This window comes from Muntiacus reevesi, chromosome 4, assembly GCF_963930625.1.
Source record: "Muntiacus reevesi chromosome 4, mMunRee1.1, whole genome shotgun sequence".
Lineage (NCBI taxonomy): Eukaryota > Metazoa > Chordata > Mammalia > Artiodactyla > Cervidae > Muntiacus > Muntiacus reevesi.
In genome coordinates, this window is record NC_089252.1 from 118,228,365 (window position 1) to 118,247,322 (window position 18,958).

General features: G+C 64.6%; 1 protein-coding gene across 5 annotated transcripts in view; it reads right to left on the reverse strand.

Moving 5' to 3' along the window:
* Positions 1 to 18,958, reverse strand: part of SLC41A3 (solute carrier family 41 member 3) — a 28,439-nt gene that overhangs the window by 3,591 nt on the left and 5,890 nt on the right. For all 5 annotated transcript variants that reach the window (XM_065934061.1, XM_065934064.1, XM_065934060.1 and 2 more), the window contains exons 3-10: positions 6,895 to 7,002; positions 6,042 to 6,113; positions 3,987 to 4,131; positions 3,365 to 3,511; positions 2,988 to 3,132; positions 2,472 to 2,551; positions 1,293 to 1,427; positions 125 to 273 (exon numbers count right to left, since the gene is read on the reverse strand). In XM_065934061.1, coding sequence (XP_065790133.1) covers positions 125 to 273; positions 1,293 to 1,427; positions 2,472 to 2,551; positions 2,988 to 3,132; positions 3,365 to 3,511; positions 3,987 to 4,131; positions 6,042 to 6,113; positions 6,895 to 7,002 — 981 coding nt within the window. The remainder of the gene's footprint in view (positions 1 to 124; positions 274 to 1,292; positions 1,428 to 2,471; positions 2,552 to 2,987; positions 3,133 to 3,364; positions 3,512 to 3,986; positions 4,132 to 6,041; positions 6,114 to 6,894; positions 7,003 to 18,958) is intronic.

Here is an 18,958-nt window from a genome sequence, read left to right on the forward strand (position 1 = left end):
GCGCCAGCAGTGCCTCTGGACACGGCCCCTGGGCCAGACCAGCCGACCGCACCTCCAGGAGGTGGGGACTACGTCCCGCTTGTCCAGGGACCCCTCCCAGGCCGGGGCGCGGTGGCGTCCTTACCTGGACCAGACCCGCCAGCAGGTAGAGGAGCACGAAGGTCCTGTCGCTCGGCACCGACTGGCTTTCTAGCAGGGAGACGACGGAGAAGAAGGCCAAGTGGCCGGGCACCACGAGCAGCAGCAGGACGCGGGCCGACGTGGCGTTGATTTCTGTGGGAGGCGGGGCCGTGGCTGAGCGGCGGCCGCAGCGCGGTGGCCACGTGCAGTTCCTACCGCACGCGTCACGGAGCCGCTGCGTGTCCTCCCCACGGGTGCGGCCAGCGCTCCCGGGAGCCGGCGTCAGACCAACAACCGGGATGGAGCCACAGCAGCAAGCAGGGCGACTAGGAGGCGATGCGACTGGCTGTGACAGGGAGGTGGACGCAGACGCCCCGGCAGAGGGGCAGGACCCGCAGCGGCTTCCAGAGGCCGCCGTGCGGACGTGCTGGGGCCACGGCCAGGGACCCCTTGGCAGTCCTCAGCGGCTGTGCGCGTGGCTGCGAGGCAGCGAGAGACGCGCCTTCCTGCCGAGACCGCAGGCTTAGAGCCAGCCCGTGATGCGGGGTCTCAGTGAGAGCCAGGCTCCATCTGCTCTGAGTAAACAGAGCGTCTCATCAGCTCGGTGGGGAGGACAGCACAGTCCCGCGGACGTAACGTAAAACACCCTGGAGAGGCTGCGCCAGACCTCTTGATGGTGACAGACTGCACAAGGCCTGATAGTTAAAAAGGATCTTTTTTTAAAAAAACTTAGAAAGGGAAAAGATAGTTGTTACTCTCAGCAGGTGGCGTGAAGACTCAGGAAAATCCACTGAAAACCAAGAACTATACTTGTCCCCCTAAAGCCATGTGCTGTGACCTGATCCCCAGGGATGGAGTTAGAGGTGACGGGGTCACAGGGCGACCCCCAGGGGCGACCCCCAGCCCGTGGAGTGCTGGTCCCTGCAGTGGCGTGACCAGTGGCTGCGTGCTGTCCCCCCGCCCCGTGCGCGGCTCTGGGACGGCCCAGGGGCTACAGCTGAACACAGGTGGCAGGTCAGACAGGGCGGGGCGGACGGCCCAACCCGGGGCCTGGACGGCACGCCTGGGGCGCAGGGGCCGCCTCTGCTGGGGGTCGGGCCTGGTGACACAGACTCCAGGGATGCCATCCTTGAAAGAATAACCACATGGTCCCTGGAAGGCCCCAGACCCACCTGAGCTGCAGAACGTGGAGCACGGGTTGGGCCAGCATTTCTTCATCCAGAGGGGCAGGACCCCGGGCGTGCTCCACAGGTGCAGGTACGTGGAGACCCGGCTGGTCTGAATGGCCACCAGGTTGCCACCAACGCCTGCAAGACAGCCCGTTTCCCCTCCTTGACGTCCGTGTCGGAGCCTGTCCCTTATTTTAGGTTCAACAACTCCAGGAAGCCTCCCTTGGCCAATTCAGCACTTGATTTCCTCTTTTCCTCGCACTTGACCACACGCCTTGTCTGTCTCCAGACCAGGCAGCCGGGACCTCGCGAGGGAGGTGTCCAGGCAGCAGCAGGGTCCCCTCAACAGGGCACCTCTGAGTGGAGGAGGAGTGACCAGCAGCCTCGGGTCTCAGTGGCTGATGCCCGTGTGCAGGGTGCAGGGGTAGGGAGCGAGGGCTGGTCTCGGGGAGCCGCTCAGGAATGGTCCAGACTGGGCACGTCTGAGGGAACCTCATGGCCGGGAGGAGAGGAGATGGGGCGGGGTGCATGCAGCTGAGCTGGGCGTGAGGGGCTCCTGGCGTCACCGGGAGGTGAGCGTGCTGGAGCCACAGGCCTCCTGTGGGCGCAGGTCAAGGCTTGGCCCCCGGCCATGGTCCCTCCCCTATTCTGTCACTGCAGCCCTGGGCCCCCCAGGGTGGAGGCCGACTGCCTGGGCTGCTCCGGAGGACTCCCAGGACGGCCAGGGCCGGGGGGCCTGCAGATGGAGCCCGCGTGGCCCGCACTGCTCACACGGGAGCCCGCCTGCGCCCCAGCTCATCTCCTCACGGGGCCCGGCGCTCGCCCCCACTGCAGACGCTGAGCGGGGACCCCGGGGGCCTCCAGGACGTGAGCCGGTACCTGCAGCCTTGCCGCTCAAGCAGAAGACAGGAACCCGGGCTTTTCCGCGTAAATGTCAGTGAATCTAAGAGGGAAGCCGTGTGGGGCCCCGATGCCAGCAGGTGGGTTTGGGTGGCGGCCGGCAGGCGTGGGCTCAGCCCTGGTCCTGGTGCCCCGACGGCAGCCGTGCCCCAGGGGAGCCACTGAGGGCCGCAGCCTGGCCTCCCAGCTGCGTTTGGGGCTGAACCTGAACCCGAAGCCCTGCGGTCACTGTTCTCCCAGCACCCCCGGCCCCAAAGCCCTCATGACGGCCACAGTACCTACCACACATGATGGGAGCAAAGACGGCCATGCCTCTGAACTGCGGCCGGGACAGGGTCTTGTTCAAGATAAGCCCCCCGAGGCTGCGGGCAGACGGCAGACCGTTAGCAGCACGGGTGCCCCATCACCCCCCATCCAACCTCTCCTGCACCCTCTGGGGCCCCGTGTGCATTTACACCTGCGTCCCGAGTCCCGCCTCTCCAGGACGCCCACCGGAGATGTCACCCCTAAGAACACCCCAGGCCCTCCCCAGGCCCCCGAGGGGGCGTGGATGTGCTGACTTCCCGTGGACGCTGCCAGGGCCTGGCCTGCGACCCCGCGACCTCAGAGACCCCACGGCTTCCGCTGCCCTCCCAGCGAATCAGCCAGGAACGCACGTCAGGGCGGGGGGCTGCGCCCCGGGAGCGGACCCCACCGCCCTGAGGGGCCCACCAGCGGCCAAGCGAGCAAGGGGACGGCGCCCACAGAGCCGCGGACTGGGGGCCCGGCCCGGGGAGACAGAGAGAGAGGAAGGTGCACCTGCTGACGAGCATCGCCAGGACGATGGGGAACCAGCCGAACTTGAGGATCCTCACAACGGGGGGGTTCTGCTTGGCGACGAGGACGCAGGCGGGGGTGAGCGCCGCGAAGCCGACGCAGAGCAGCGGCGTCAGGTACTGGCTGTCTGCGGGGGAGGGGGCGAGCTGGGGCGAGCTGGGGCGGAGCTGGGGTGGGCCCCGCCCCGGCCCGCGCCCCGGCCCGCAGCCCCCACCTCCCGGGAGCCGGGCGGCTCCTGCTTGCACTCTGCCCCTAACTCACTCCCGCCCGCGGCCCGCGCTGATCTCGGCACCCCGGCTGCCCGGGTACCTGCTCCCACCACCCACTCAGCCGGCAGAGACCTCAGCCGTCGGGCGCACCTCTGTGTCTGTAGAAGAAGCTGCTGACCACAGCCAGCAGGGAGAGCGTGATGAGGTCACCCAGGCTGGCCGCGATGGGCGTGGCGATGTTGTCCGGGTTGACCCCCAGCTTCCGCGCGCCGACCACGATGCAGACCATCAGCGTCCCTGCGGGGGGAGCCGGGTGGCGGGCGGGGGCGGTGAGCGGGTGGAGGCCACCCGGGATCTCACTGCGCCCACCCAGCCGCTCCTCCGCAGGGTCAGGCCCTCGAGGCTGCGGCTCTGCCTTGCAGCTCCTGCGCTTGACACCGGAGCGGCCCCAACAATGAAGGCCCTGAAGCATCAGGCAGGTGGCTCCGGGGCTCCAAACCCCTGGGGACCCTGGGCCTCGGGGGAGACCTGAACGCAGGCCCTGGGAGGTGTGGTGGCTTCGAGGGAGGCGTCTTGAGCCTGCAGGCGCGGTTCGGGGGCCGCGCTGTGCCCCGTGTGCCCCCTCGCCCCTCCCTCCAGGGGCCACCTGCACTGCTGCTCCAGACCCCAGGCGCCAGCCCCATCCCAGGCCCAGGATGGGCGGGTCCAGGTCACGGCGGGCATGAAGACCGAGGGGCACCCCAGCCCCTGCCGGACGCCGAGGGCCACTCACCCAGGGCGCAGGCCGCCAGGGAGGCGGTGAGGACGCTGCTGACACACAGCACCTGGGCCTCCATCACGTCCAGCCCCTGGCCCGAGGCCAGGCCCAGCAGCAGAGCCGCCACAGCCGCCAGGAGCCCCACCACGGCAGCCTGCACCTGTGGGCGGGGACCAGGCTAAGGCAGGCCCTTCCCTCGCCCCGGAGCGTCGACCAGCACCCACCTCAGCCCGATGCCTGGCCCACCGCCCTGGCCTTCCCCAGCGTCCCGTGTTTATCCTGGGTCAGCTGCCCTCTCACGGGTCTGAGCTCCAGCAGCACCCCCATCCCCTGGGGCCCCAGGACACTCGTACAGAGAATTCCAGCCAGCGTCCCAGCATGGCGCCCGACAGCTCCTTTTACATTCGAGTGTCACAGAACGAGGACATATACAAGGACAGCCGTGACAGTCTTAAGAAAGATGGTGGAAGTGGCATCTCTTTTGGGCATTTTTATCATGAGTATGTGTGTTCAAAAAGCTATAGGAATGAAAACTGGTGGCTTGGCAGAAAACAGACCAATGGGTTGGCAGGGCAGAGCAGGGTCTGGGAAATGAAGCGTGAGTATATGACTGTTCGTTATGATAAAGGTGCAGTCCCATCAGGATGGAGTAAACAGGGTAAGAGAAACATGTTTGCTTGGGGAAAGGAAACGATTCTGACTTCTGTCATTCACACACATGTACCTGAACACAAAAACCTAAGCTGAGACATGAAAATATGGAATAGTACATGTTTCAGATTTTGGATTAGGGGAGGCCTCTTTCCTACAACATGCAAAATCTATAAAGAAAACTATAGATAAAATCTATATGAAGTGCCAAGTATGACTTGTATGACAAGAGATGGCACAGAACAGAGACTGGATCAGACTGGGAGAAACCACGTCCCTCCTGTGACTGGTGAGAGGCCCCTGCCAGGGCTTCCCTGTGGTCCAGCGGGGTAATCTGCGCTCCCGAGGCAGGGGCCTGGGTTCCAACGATGGTCGGGGAGCTAGAGCCACGTCACGCCACAACCAGCACCTTGTGCCGCCAAGTAATTTTTAAAAAAAGATCCGTGTCCAGAACAATGAGTCCATTTCACAAGTCTGAAACAACCATGACGATAAAAGGATAATCTGATGGGACTGTGCACAAGCGATAGGACAGGCAACTCACAGAAAGGAAATATGTGTGGCTAAGAAACAACGATCAGATCCCCTCTGTGATCCTTCCGGGAAACACCTAGAGCTGTAGGCGGTTCTAACCCTGTGAACGTGCCAGGAGTTCTTTTCAGAGCACCCCCAGTGCAGTGCAGTTTGTGCAGCAGAAGCCTGTAGCTGCAGACTCCCCCGTCCCCGTCCTCGCCCGGGGCGATGGGTGCGGGAGAGGCTCGCCACACTGGCCGGGTCTGCACGGGCCCCGCAGAGCCCGCCCCCAGGGGTTGCACGTCTGTCCTGCCAGGGACATTCCAGGCCATACCGTTGTCAGAATGCCAGTTGTCAAGAATTTTAAATGTGATTCTATATTTTTGTGATAGGATATGCTGAAGTTATCCAAAAAGCTTAATTATTCAGTGTATAGCATCCTTTATGCTTTGATGTTAAGCTTTTTAAAAAAACAGGAGGCAAGATTGCATCCACGCTGCGCTGGGACCGAGTGCCCACCCAGGGCCTGCCCAGAGCAGGAGCGGATGGGATGCTGGTTAAGGAGGATTCAGGAGGAAACAGGAAAGGAGAACTAGCGAGCGTCACCAAGGCGACTGCGACCCAGACCCCAGTCGGGGACCCAGGGTGAGTCCTGGCCATGGAGCTCAGCGTGCACGGAGCAGGCAGCCTGTCGGTGAGCGGCGGCCTTGCCTGCGGGCCCGTGGCCCTGGTCCAGGTTCTGCGTGTGGCCACAGGCTGCCCCAGCCAAAGGAACTGGACACAGACTCGTCCTGTCCAGAGCCACGCAGGCCCACCCCAGCTGTGAGACCCTGATCCCTCCATGAGGAGGGTGCACGGGTTTGCAGTGATGAGTGTGGAGTGTTTGGGGGCCAGGGGGAGGCTCACCTGGACGAGGGCGAGGTTACTGCTGACCACCCTGTACTGCTCCCGGGGGTCATCGATCTGCCCGGTGTTGGCCTGGGCGGGGAGAGCAGCTGACGTGAGTCCCCTGGGCACGGCCAAAGGGGTGCCCCCTCCCTGGAGGCCCCGGCAGGGCAGCGGGGGCCCCCTCACTGCCGCCAGAGCGGAGCATCCTGCCGGCTGTCAGAGGGCGACTCAGGCGGTGGGTTGGGGACATGGGCCCCTGGAGACCAGGAGCCTCTCGCCCCGACCTGGGCCAAGCATCCTGCTCAAGAGAGGTACTCCAGCCCCTCTTCTCTTGGGATAAAAGAATTCAGGCCAGAGACACGGCTTCCTCCTTGAGAAGCCGTCACCGCTCCCAACATCATGGCCTTTGCTGGCCAAATTCAAGACAAGTTAAGAAAAGTTTCAGAGAAACTGCATCTCTTGGCTCCTCTGTACTGAGCTCACTAAGTTACTGAATGCTGACTCCTCACTCCTTGTCTGTTCTTTGCCCAGTAAACACTCCAGGTTAAGAAAGGATCGACCTTCACTGTCCTCCTTCCTCAGATTGGAACACAGGAAAGACCTTTCAGGCTTTTATTTTCAAATAAATTGAGGCTTTGCCAGAGTTCCAGAGTTTGCAAGAGCCCCAAACCCCCATCGCCCGGCCTACCCTGACTCACGGCTCACAGGCTGCAGGTCAGCCCCCAGCTTCGTGACCGTGTGTATGCACCGCGCGGCTTTCCAGCTCCGTCCAGACCCCAGACACAGGTGTGACCGTCGAGTCACCCCGCGCGACCACCCCCGACCTCACTGGGTGTTCAGAGCCCAGCCCCGGGGGGGCAGGGTCACTCACCGCGGTGGACAGCCTCGAGGCCAGCGTCATCTCCAGATTGCCCTTCAGGCCCACCAGGGGCGGCACCAAGGTGAGCAGATCCTTCATCTCCGTGAACACGGGCCAGTGCTGCAGGGACGGGCCGGGGTCAGTCCAGGCTCGCGACCGCGTGTCTCTGCCCCGGGCGCCCGCCAGGGCCCACCCCTCGGGCACCCCCTCTCCCCACATGGCTGCCGGACCTCAGACTGTGCCCCGCGGCCCCGCTGAGGGCTGCTGGCCTTCCTGCCGGACGTTTACTGAGTTTTTCTGGAAGGTACCCCGTTTACTGAAGTGTGCTTATTTCACGTAGTCTGTAGCTTCAGCACTGTCTGTCTGTCTAGGGGACACCGGGGATTCCCCTTGCTCCGGACCTGAGCACCTGCTGTGATAGCAGCGCCCCTGTTTCCTTCTCAGCCCTCCCCTCGCTGCATCCATGTCCTGGGGACAGTCTACCCCTTCGTTCCTGCCCTGTGACCACAGTCTGACGGACGTCCGCTTTCAGCATAACTGGGCTCCGCCTGCGTGTCACCGTCCCTTCCCGACCTTCTACACGTTTGCAATGGAAGGGACTGGTTTCCTCCCACAGGCAGGAAAGCTTCCAGGTCTAACAACCAACCCTGTTCGTCCAACGGGCGCCGGCGGCTCAGCCCCCGTGAGAGTCCCCACTCCAGGAGGTTGGCCACCACACGACCCTCCCGCCCCCGCCCGCTCTTCGCGGACTTGCCCTGCCCACTGGGGCTGCTCCCGCGCAAGCGCCCCCAGGCCGTGACCTTCCACCCAGACCCCCTCCTGCTGGGGGTCTCAGTCTCCCCAAGCCCCCCCCCACCCCACAGGGGGAGCAGGAGCTGAGCTGTCAGTCACCGCCTGTCCTTCCCCAGGCGTCACCCTGGCCGGGACGTGGTCACGGCCAAAGAGGGGCAGGAAGTGGGGTGTAGACACGTCTGGGCAGGTGACCTCCGGGGGCTGTGCAGGGACGCCAGCAACGTCGGGCGCCGGCAGGATGGAAGGCCAGGGCCCCGGGCACCCAGGTCCAGGGGAGGGTCTGGCCCGGAGCCGCCTGGCCTGCAGACCCCCAGGGGGACCCTGGAGGCTCGGGGGTCTGCTGCCCAACCCCAGAGCACCCAGACTGGACGGGGCTCCATGGCCGGCTCACGCCTGCCTTCTGGCCTGACGCCTGCCCCGCCGTAGACGTCCCCTGGGCCCCCTGCCCCCCCGGGCTCCATGCCTCCAGTCCCCAGGTCCCCTGCAGTCTTGAGCCCCAAGTCCAGGTCACATAGTCCACAACGGGCAGGACGAGTCACTCAGCCCTGACAACACCTCGCTGCAATTCCAGTCCCGCCTACACGCTCACGTACCACAGACACACGCAGGAATGGGCGGGCGTGCAGGGAACCTGGGCTGTGAGCTCTCAACCCGGCCAGTCCACCAAACTGCATGCTCCGTGCAGTTTCATCCCTCCCGTGCTGGTCCCCATGAAGCAGCACGTGGTATGTGTTTTAGAACAAAGAGCCAGGATGGAGTCAAGAAGCCTTCGCCCTCAGCGTCTGCCTCTCGCCCGCCCTGGCCCGCTCCCCACTGTCCACACCCAGGGCCTCACCTGGAGTGTCCGCTGCTGCTCACGCCCCCTGGAAACAGCACCCAGAGCCCAGCACAGCGCCCACCAAGTCTCCGACCCGGCCGCCTCCCTGCTGCCCTGCGTGTGCAGGGGGGCCCAGTGGCCAGGACGCAGATGCCAGGACAGTGGGGAGGCCTCCGTCTGCTCGGGGTTCAACCAGGTGCTGACGACAAGTGGCCTCGTCCACCCGCCCGGCACGCGGCTCACCCCGATCCGAGAAGAGCAAACACGTGTCCGCGGGGTTCCCAGTGCCCAGATGTGCAGTAAGCCCCAGAGAGGTCTGGGAGGAGCCACAGGGACCAAGGCCAGGGCTTAACCTCGTTTTGTGGGGAGAAATGCCGACTCCCCACTTGGGTGAAAACAGTCTTGGGACGATGCCAGCTGACACACCAGCCCTCACGGGCCTCAGTCCCCAGACCCCCAAACGGGCTCCTGGCCCCAGATGGCGTGGGTGACCCCGGCCCCGGCCTGTCACACGGCCACCCGAGGGCCGTCCACGGGGCCGGCTATCAGGCCTGAGGCCGGGCGTGTATGGCTCCAGGCAGGACCAGCCTGCACACCCCAGGGCTGGCTGAGCCAGGCACACCCCCCACCACGCGGGCTTCCCTCTGGGAACCCCAAGGCTGTGGCCAGGGGTGGGGGTGAGCAAGGAGTGTGGAGCGAGGGAGCCTTCACACACTGCGTCTGCCAAGGGGCGGGGGGAGGGGGGGAGGCTGTGATCTCCAGGGCTGCTGGTCCTCCCGAGGGCGTCTGCCCGGGGCCTCCTCCCGGACGGGATCCCTGAGAGTCAGGAGGGGCGTCCTGCTGTCCAGCTGGGCAGGAAGGTGACCTGGGCAGGTGACCCGGGGGCAGCTCCAGGGAGAAGCAGGAGGCGGGGACCCGGCTCCAGCTGGCCGCAGTTGAGCAAGGGCGCCATCCAGTGTGCACCGTGCATTGAGCTGGGTGGTGGGGATGTCTGAGAGCCTTGCTCAGAGCCGGGGCCCCCAGGGGGGATGTCGGATGCCCCTCCAGCCAGGGGAGATGAGATGCCGCCCGACGTCCCCTTTGATGTCAACCTGAGTCGCGTCTGATGTCTCAGGTTAGGAAGGACTGCTGTTCAGACGATACCCCCAGGTGAGGGGTGACCCCCCACCCTGCATCCTCACAGACATGCCCAGTGTCTCCGCAACACACACTCCCTGCCTCTGTGACCTAAGGGGGGGCTCCTGGAGCTGACCCAGTGTGCACAGAACCCCTGGCCTCCCAGCAAACACTCCCGACAGAGACCCCCCAGCTCCACGTCCCCTGGCGCACCCGGACGCCTGCTGGGCTCAGCACCCTGCCCCCCCCCCCGAGAAGCCCCCTGACACCCATGTGCCACCAGGCCAGCCCCACAGGCGGAGAGGCTGAGGCAGGGATGCCTGACTCCCTTCGAGGGGAGACAAAGGCAGGACTCGAGTCGAGCCCCCAGGCCCTGCACCCAAGCCCTTCCAGCTCCCAGGCTGCGAGTCCACTCAGGCTGACCGTGCGGGGGCGTCAGGAGCTCTGGAGCTCAGGTGCCCGCGTCCCTAGGAAGACACGCCTGCCCGCCCCCGAGTCTGGACCCCAGCCTGGCCCTGGGGCCTGTCCTGCGTGGTCTGACGGCTGGCGCCCCCCCACCAGGCCCCACCGCCCCACACCCCAGTACGCACCTGCACGCGGTCCATTAGCAGGCCGGCCACCACCATGCCCAGGCCGGAGAGCAGCACGGGCACCAGGACCTGGCCCACGATGCTGGCGGCGGTCTCAGGGGGCGCCCCCCGGGGCCAGCGAGCGAGCTCGCAGCGCACGCCTCGCAGCCTCCCACCCTGGAAGCAGAGCTCCAGGGCCAGCCGGGTGACCACCATGGCCGGGCGGGGAGGCGCCCACACCAGGCCGTGTCTCCCAAGGGGTCCACGTGGGCAGAGCTGCCAGCCTTGGGGGTGGTCCTCACTGCCCCTCAGCCAAACCCAGAGCGAACGAGCAGGGAACAAAGGCGGCAACTCAGTCCGGGGCCACTCCTGCCATCCCCCCCGCGGGTCCAGCTCTCCCCCTACAGGGGCCGCCGTGTCCTCCCCCGGCTAGCCGCCCACGCAGGCACGCCCTGTCCCCCTGGAGCGACCTTGACGGCGGCCAGCTGCCCAGCCCACGCTAGCCGGGGCTGCACCAGGGAGCTGGGCCACGTGAGGCCAGTCCGGCTGAGAGCGTGCAGGACCTGCTCCCCCAGCAGCTCCGGGCCCCCGAGGCCTGTCACCCCTCAAGGTCCAGAGGCCGCACCCCAGTGTCCGGGGCTCACGGCCACAGTGAAAGGCGGCGTTCACAGAACGAACGTGGCCCTGCTCTCCTGAGGGACGGAGACCCGGAGGGGGTTTCCTGGGCCCAGGCTCGTCCCGATGTGGTCAGACCAGCCCCGACCCCGACCCCGACTCCGACACCGAGGAGAAGGGGTCCTGATAGGAGGAGAATGAGGGTCCGCTGTGCCTCCCAGAGGGGCTGGGGCAGCGTCCAGGCCTGGAGGCAGGCTCAGCAGGGTCAAGGCCACAGGCCGCAGAGCCTGGACCTGCCCACGCAGGCCTGACATTGGCCAGAGGGGTTCCCGGGGCCGGTCTGGCCGACGCCATGGGAAGAGGGGCGGAATCGCGACCGCGACAAGGACAGGACACCCCACACGGCGAGTGAACTCCCAGGGTGAGCTGTTCGCCGCAAACCCGGCGATGCCTCCCGCCCTTCACGTGCACACAGGTCACAGCCCATTACCGGCCCCTCAAGACGTCCCCAGGACGCCCTCTGAGGAAGCACGGCCTCTGAAGGCCCTGCGAGGGCTTGGCTCACAGCCACCCCCAGCGAGTGGCACAGGGGATCAACCCTGATCCAAGTCCGGCACCCCCCGGCCCCTGTGCCTGCCTCTGAGACGAGGGTCAGTCTGTCCACACACGAGTCCACATGGGCAGAGGACTGAGTGTGAGGCCATCATGTTCAAGACAGACCCCTCCCCGTGGGCCCTGTCTAGACACGGGCCGCCCCAGTCCCCAGGCCTGAAGCTGGCCCAGGTCCCCTGCAGCCACTAGCGACCACTTTCTGGCCCCAGCACATCCTGTGGTCTCTTTCTAGTTCTGACTGTGGTCCAGCATCCTAATCCACCTGTAACCGTGCACTACGGGCCTCTGAGCCACTCTCATCAGGGTGGAAGATGAGGAAACAAACAACCGTTTGGGTGTTACATCTAGGAAGAGGCCCCCAAGGGAGCACGTTATAAATCGTTACAACGAATGTTTCTCATTTTTGGTAAAAAAATAATGAGAAAAAAATACACACAAGCAGTGAACAGTTCAGAAGGCTATACCCCAAATGCTAAAAGTGGGTGTGCCTTTGGGGGGGGGTGGGACCCTAAGTGACCTTTATTTCACAACTTTCTGCACATCTACTGTGACTGTTGGCTTCTATGAACCATCAAAAACACACTGCACTAAAGACAAATGAAAGAAGCCATTGTGTGAGGGAAGTTATTCCTTTCCCAGGAGGCTTGGGAACAAGATGTGTCTTAACCAGGAAACCAGGGATGTGATTCCAGCGGGAGCTCAGCTGGACTCTGGGCAGCGCTGGGTGGCAGGAGGAATCTGGGTGACCTTGAAGGGTCCCGCCCTCCTCGGGCCTCTGACCAGCCCCCCAGGAGGGTCTCAGCCCGCTCTGTTCAGAACCTCCCCAGAATGGGAGCCCAGCCCCCAGAGCCATCGTGTCAGAACCACCCCGCCTCCAACTCACCAGCGAGGGTGATCATCTCGGGGTCCTCGGTGGGGACTGCCTTTTCCTGGGAGCACAGCCTCCCCACGGCCTCCCATTCTCAAGGTCACCTGGAGCCCGGGCTGGTTCTAAGCAAACCGGTCACTCTTAAAGGCCTGAATGCCTCCAGCCTGTGTGGGCCCAGCGGTCAAGGTGGTTACATTTTCAGTAACAAACAGGAAGGTGGTCTTCATTTCTGCTTCCGCCATGGCTGGCTGGACCCACCTACCTGTGAACTCACAGGACCGAAGTCCCCAGCCTGCGGGCGGCCTGCCCCCCTGTCCGAGGCCTCCCCCCAGGACCCCCGCCCAGGGCTGCCCGGCCGCCCCCACAAGACCGTTTCTGCTGCCACCCCACTCCGCTCCCTGGTCCCCCCGGAGCCCAGGGGCCCCGCCCAGACCCCAAGCAGCCCGTGGCATCAGACAGGCCAGTCACCCCCTGGGGGAGCCGGGCACGCGCTCCTGCAAGGCTGCTGCCTGCCCCGGGCAGCTCACGCTCCTGAGCGCAGCCCTCACAGGCAGGACCTCCCCAGGCCTAGGGCGCGTGGCTGAGAAACAGAGACCTCCTCCGCCCAGGGTGGGGGGCCCCCCTGGGACTCCCCGATGCTGACCCAGCTGCTTTCTGCTGACCAACCAGCTCCCGACAAGGTGAAGGACCCGGGACGGAGCCCCGGGATGGAGGCCAGCTGAGTGACCACCCTCCATCTGACAGCCCAGTGTGGACTGTTCTTAGTCCTGAACAAAAACAGACGGCCTCAGCATGGATGATGACAGCCCTGCAGCTGGCGTCCCATCCGAGGGCCCACACCCAGCACCCGGGACGGGGCAGACGCTGACCCCCGAGTCGGCAACCCCCAAGTGTGCCTGCTGCCACAGGTGCAGCGTCCACGTTCTGCCCAGTGCTCAGCTCAACAGCTCTCGGAGTCTTGCCCTTCACCTCTGAAGGTCAGCCCGCGTCTCCCGGGGGGCCTGCCACCATCGCTGGCGTCACCACCAGCCAGCGATAGGAAGATGCCGGTCCTTGGCTGTGTCGTCAGCTGGTGGTGACACCACTGTCCGCCTGCGCAGTCACCCTGCCCTGGAAACCACATTTTGGGAGATGCCAAGTTTCCTTCTGACCCTGGCCACACGAGCTCGGGTTTCCTGGGACCTGCTGTGGCTGAGACCGCCCTGACACAGCAGCAGGAGCCGGGTGCTTGTGGGCGATCCAGGGCCTGGATTCTACCCACGAGGTGGCAGAGAAGCGCACAGAGACAGGAAGCCTCGGAAGACCTGTAGCCGCCCAGCCAGGCCAGAGACAGGTCAGAGAAACACAACAGGGGTCTGTCTCGAAGTCTCTCCCTGTGAAGCTGTGATTCTGAGGCAAGTTCTTATACGTGAGCACGGCGCTACAACCCAGGTGGTCTGAGACCTGCAGCTCCAAGTACAACTTATAAAGTGGTGTGTGTGCCGGGGATACATCTCTGTGTGTGAATATCCAGATATGCATCCATGCATGTACAAATACACACACGTACATGATCTGCACACCCGTGCGTGTACCTGCTCAGGGATATTATATTGGTATGAACACGCAATGAAATAGGCTTTTTGAAAATCTCTGGGATAGAGAAGAGACTGCAGGGCGACAGACCAGGCAAGGAGGCTGGCAGCAGGGCGTAGGGCGGAGGGATTTCGGAGGGGAGGCCTGGGTGGGGGGCGCTTCCGGGGCATGGACGTGCCCTGGTGCTGACTCACCACCGGTTAGAGAAGTGTGTGTGGCTGGAGGGCGCCAGGTCACAGGAGGAAGGAGAGGGCAGAGGGTCTGGGGCTGAGTCAGCCCGGGGCAGGGACTCCGGCATCACAGCAGCCCTGCTGGGGCCTGACGAGGTCCACGAGGAGCCTGGGGGGCAGTCGGCCGCCATGAGGACCTGGACAGGGCCCAGAAGGGCCACTGAGACCCCCGTGGTGGGGGAAGGCAGGTAGTGGAAGGAAGTGGGGGGCACGCAGGATGGACAGTGGGGACTGTGGCCATGGAAAGGGCAGTGACCACTCACTGTGGCCACGAGGGAACATGGGTCCAACATCAGAAGGGTTGCCAAGGTTTCAAGAGCAAACAGGAATTTGAATTTTTATGCAGCATCTCCTGATTTTTAAGTGTTGGTTTAAAAAATGTATGGATATGAGAGCTGGACTATAAAGAAAGCTGAGCGTCAAAGAATTAATGCTTTTGAACTGTGGTGTTGGAGAAGACTCTTGAAAGTCCCTTGGACTGCAAGGAGATCCAACCAGTCCATCCTAAAGGAGATCAGTCCTGAATATTCATTGGAAGGACTGATGCTGAAGCTGAAATACTTTGGCCGCCTGATGTGAAGAGCTGACTCATTTGAAAAGACCCCGATGCTGGGAAAGATTGAAAGCAGGAGAAGGGGACAACAGAGGATGAGATGTTTGGATGGCATCACCGACTCGGACATGAGTTTGAGTAAACTCTGGGAGTTGGTCATGGACAGGGATGCCTGGCGTGCTGCGGTTCATGGGGTCACAAAGAGTCGGACATGACTGAGTGACTGAACTGAACTGAACTAAAAAAGTTTAAAGCACCAGCCTTATCAGCTAAGTGGCAGACTGGGACTTAAACCCTGACTGGATCCAAATCAGTGAGGGGCAGGCCCAGATTCCCTGGTCATGGGGCGCTGCAGCAAGCAGGAGGCAGGGGCCAGCCTGCTCCGTCTGGCCGGCCATCCCAGATGTTCTCTGTTCTCAGCTCCTTCCAACCAGCAGTAATGACCTGGCTGCTAACCGCTTCAGGGATCCTGAACCAAGCCCTCCCAGGGAGAGATTACACTGATACAGTCATGGGCTCTGACAGTCAGAAAACAAGAGAGGGATGGTGTATCGGCTGCTTTGTCCTCTGGTTCCTCACTCTACGGTGGTCAGTTAGGGTATAAACCGAGGGCCCCGCCTCCCCTCAAAGACTGACGACAAGAGACATCAGCCCTCAGGGAGTGATAATCGGAACAGGAGTGGACACTTGACAGCAGGGTCAATTTAGGGAGACTCCAGCGGGAAAAGGAGAGGGTGGGATGATTTGAGAAGAGCATTGAAACATACATAGTACTGTACATAAAACAAAACCCGTAAGAGTCGATGTACGAAGCAGGGCACCCAAAGCCAGCGCTTGGTGACAACCTCACGGGACGGGGTGGGATGGGTGGGGGGTTCAGGATGGAGGGGCGTGTGTGACACGTGGGGACAACCCCGAGGGGGGGTGGGGGGGTTCAGGATGGAGGGGCGTGTGTGTGACACGTGGGGACAACCTCGAGGGAGGGGGTGGGGGGGTGGGGGGGTTCAGGATGGAGGGGCATGTGTGACACGTGGGGACAACCTCGAGGGAGGGGGTGGGGGGGTGGGGGGTTCAGGATGGAGGGGCGTGTGTGACACGTGGGGACAGCCCCGAGGGAGGGGGTGGGGGGTGGGGGGGTTCAGGATGGAGGGGCGTGTGTGTGACACGTGGGGACAGCCTCGAGGGAGGGGGTGGGGGGGTTCAGGATGGAGGGGCGTGTGTGACACATGGGGACAACCCCGAGGGAGGGGGTGGGGGGGGTGCAGGTTCAGGATGGAGGGGCGTGTGTGACACGTGGGGACAACCCCGAGGGAGAGGGTAGGGGGTTCAGGATGGAGGGGCGTGTGTGATACGTGGGGACAACCCCGAGGGAGGGGGTGGGGGGGGTGGGGGTTCAGGATGGAGGGGCGTGTATGACACGTGGGGACAACCCCGAGGGAGGGGGTGGGGGGTGGGGGGGTTCAGGATGGAGGGGCGTGTGTGTGACACGTGGGGACAGCCCCGAGGGACGGGGTGGGAGGGAGTGGGGGGGTTCAGGATGGAGGGGCATGTGTGACACGTGGGGACAGCCTCGAGGGAGGGGGTGAGGGGGTTCAGGATGGAGGGGCGTGTGTGACACGTGGGGACAGCCTCGAGGGAGGGGGTGGGGGTTCAGGATGGAGGGGCGTGTGTGACACGTGGGGACAGCCTCGAGGGAGGGGGTGGGGGGTTCAGGATGGAGGGGCGTGTGTGACACGTGGGGACAGCCTCGAGGGAGGGGGTGGGGGTTCAGGATGGAGGGGCGTGTGTGTGACACGTGGGGACAACCTCGAGGGAGGGGGTGGGGGGGTGGGGGGGTTCAGGATGGAGGGGCATGTGTGACACGTGGGGACAACCTCGAGGGAGGGGGTGGGGGGGTGGGGGGTTCAGGATGGAGGGGCGTGTGTGACACGTGGGGACAGCCCCGAGGGAGGGGGTGGGGGGTGGGGGGGTTCAGGATGGAGGGGCGTGTGTGTGACACGTGGGGACAGCCTCGAGGGAGGGGGTGGGGGGGGTGCAGGTTCAGGATGGAGGGGCGTGTGTGACACGTGGGGACAACCCCGAGGGAGAGGGTAGGGGGTTCAGGATGGAGGGGCGTGTGTGATACGTGGGGACAACCCCGAGGGAGGGGGTGGGGGGGGTGGGGGTTCAGGATGGAGGGGCGTGTATGACACGTGGGGACAACCCCGAGGGAGGGGGTGGGGGGTGGGGGGGTTCAGGATGGAGGGGCGTGTGTGTGACACGTGGGGACAGCCCCGAGGGACGGGGTGGGAGGGAGTGGGGGGGTTCAGGATGGAGGGGCATGTGTGACACGTGGGGACAGCCTCGAGGGAGGGGGTGGGGGGGTTCAGGATGGAGGGGCGTGTGTGACACGTGGGGACAGCCTCGAGGGAGGGGGTGGGGGTTCAGGATGGAGGGGCGTGTGTGACACGTGGGGACAGCCTCGAGGGAGGGGGTGGGGGGTTCAGGATGGAGGGGCGTGTGTGACACGTGGGGACAGCCTCGAGGGAGGGGGTGGGGGTTCAGGATGGAGGGGCGTGTGTGACACGTGGGGACAGCCTCGAGGGAGGGGGTGGGGGTTCAGGATGGAGGGGCGTGTGACACGTGGGGACAGCCTCGAGGGAGGGGGTGGGGGTTCAGGATGGTGGGGCGTGTGTGACACATGGGGACAACCCCGAGGGAGGGGGTGGGGGGGTGGGGGGTTCAGGATGGAGGGGCGTGTGTGACACGTGGGGACAACCCCGAGGGAGGGGGTGGGGGTGGGGGTGTTCAGGATGGAGGGGCGTGTGTGACACGTGGGGACAACCCCGAGGGGGGGTGGGGGGGGTCAGGATGGAGGGGCGTGTGTGTGACACGTGGGGACAACCTCGAGGGAGGGGGTGGGAGGGGGTGGGGGTTCAGGATGGAGGGGCGTGTGTGACACGTGGGGACAACCCCGAGGGAGGGGGTGGGGGGTTCAGGATGGAGGGGCGTGTGTGACACGTGGGGACAGCCTCGAGGGAGGGGGTGGGGGTTCAGGATGGAGGGGCGTGTGTGACACGTGGGGACAGCCTCGAGGGAGGGGGTGGGGGGTTCAGGATGGAGGGGCGTGTGTGACACGTGGGGACAGCCTCGAGGGAGGGGGTGGGGGTTCAGGATGGAGGGGCGTGTGTGACACGTGGGGACAGCCTCGAGGGAGGGGGTGGGAGTTCAGGATGGAGGGGCGTGTGACACGTGGGGACAGCCTCGAGGGAGGGGGTGGGGGTTCAGGATGGTGGGGCGTGTGTGACACATGGGGACAACCCCGAGGGAGGGGGTGGGGGGGTGGGGGGTTCAGGATGGAGGGGCGTGTGTGACACGTGGGGACAACCCCGAGGGAGGGGGTGGGGGTGGGGGTGTTCAGGATGGAGGGGCGTGTGTGACACGTGGGGACAACCCCGAGGGGGGGTGGGGGGGGTCAGGATGGAGGGGCGTGTGTGTGACACGTGGGGACAACCTCGAGGGAGGGGGTGGGAGGGTGGGGGGGTTCAGGATGGAGGGGCGTGTGTGACACGTGGGGACAGCCCCGAGGGAGGGGGTGGGGGGTGGGGGGGTTCAGGATGGAGGGGCGTGTGTGTGACACGTGGGGACAGCCTCGAGGGAGGGGGTGGGGGAGTGGGGGGTTCAGGATGGAGGGGGCGTGTGTGACACGTGGGGACAACCCCGAGGGAGGGGGTGGGGGGGTGGGGGGGTTCAGGATGGAGGGGCGTGTGTGTGACACATGGGGACAGCCCCGAGGGACGGGGTGGGAGGGAGTGGGGGGGGTTCAGGATGGAGGGGCGTGTGTGACACGTGGGGACAGCCTCGAGGGAGGGGGTGGGGGGGTTCAGGATGGAGGGGCGTGTGTGACACATGGGGACAACCCCGAGGGAGGGGGTGGCGGGGTGGGGGTTCAGGATGGAGGGGCGTGTGTGACACGTGGGGACAACCCCGAGGGAGAGGGTAGGGGGTTCAGGATGGAGGGGCGTGTGTGACATGTGGGGACAACCCCGAGGGAGGGGGTGGGGGGTTCAGGATGGAGGGGCGTGTGTGACACGTGGGGACAGCCTCGAGGGAGGGGGTGGGGGTTCAGGATGGAGGGGCGTGTGTGACACGTGGGGACAGCCTCGAGGGAGGGGGTGGGGGTTCAGGATGGAGGGGCGTGTGTGACACATGGGGACAACCCCGAGGGAGGGGGTGGGGGGGTGGGGGGTTCAGGATGGAGGGGCGTGTGTGACACGTGGGGACAGCCTCTAGGGATGGGGTGGGGGGTTCAGGATGGAGGTCGCGTGTGTGTGCTGTGTGTGCTTAGTC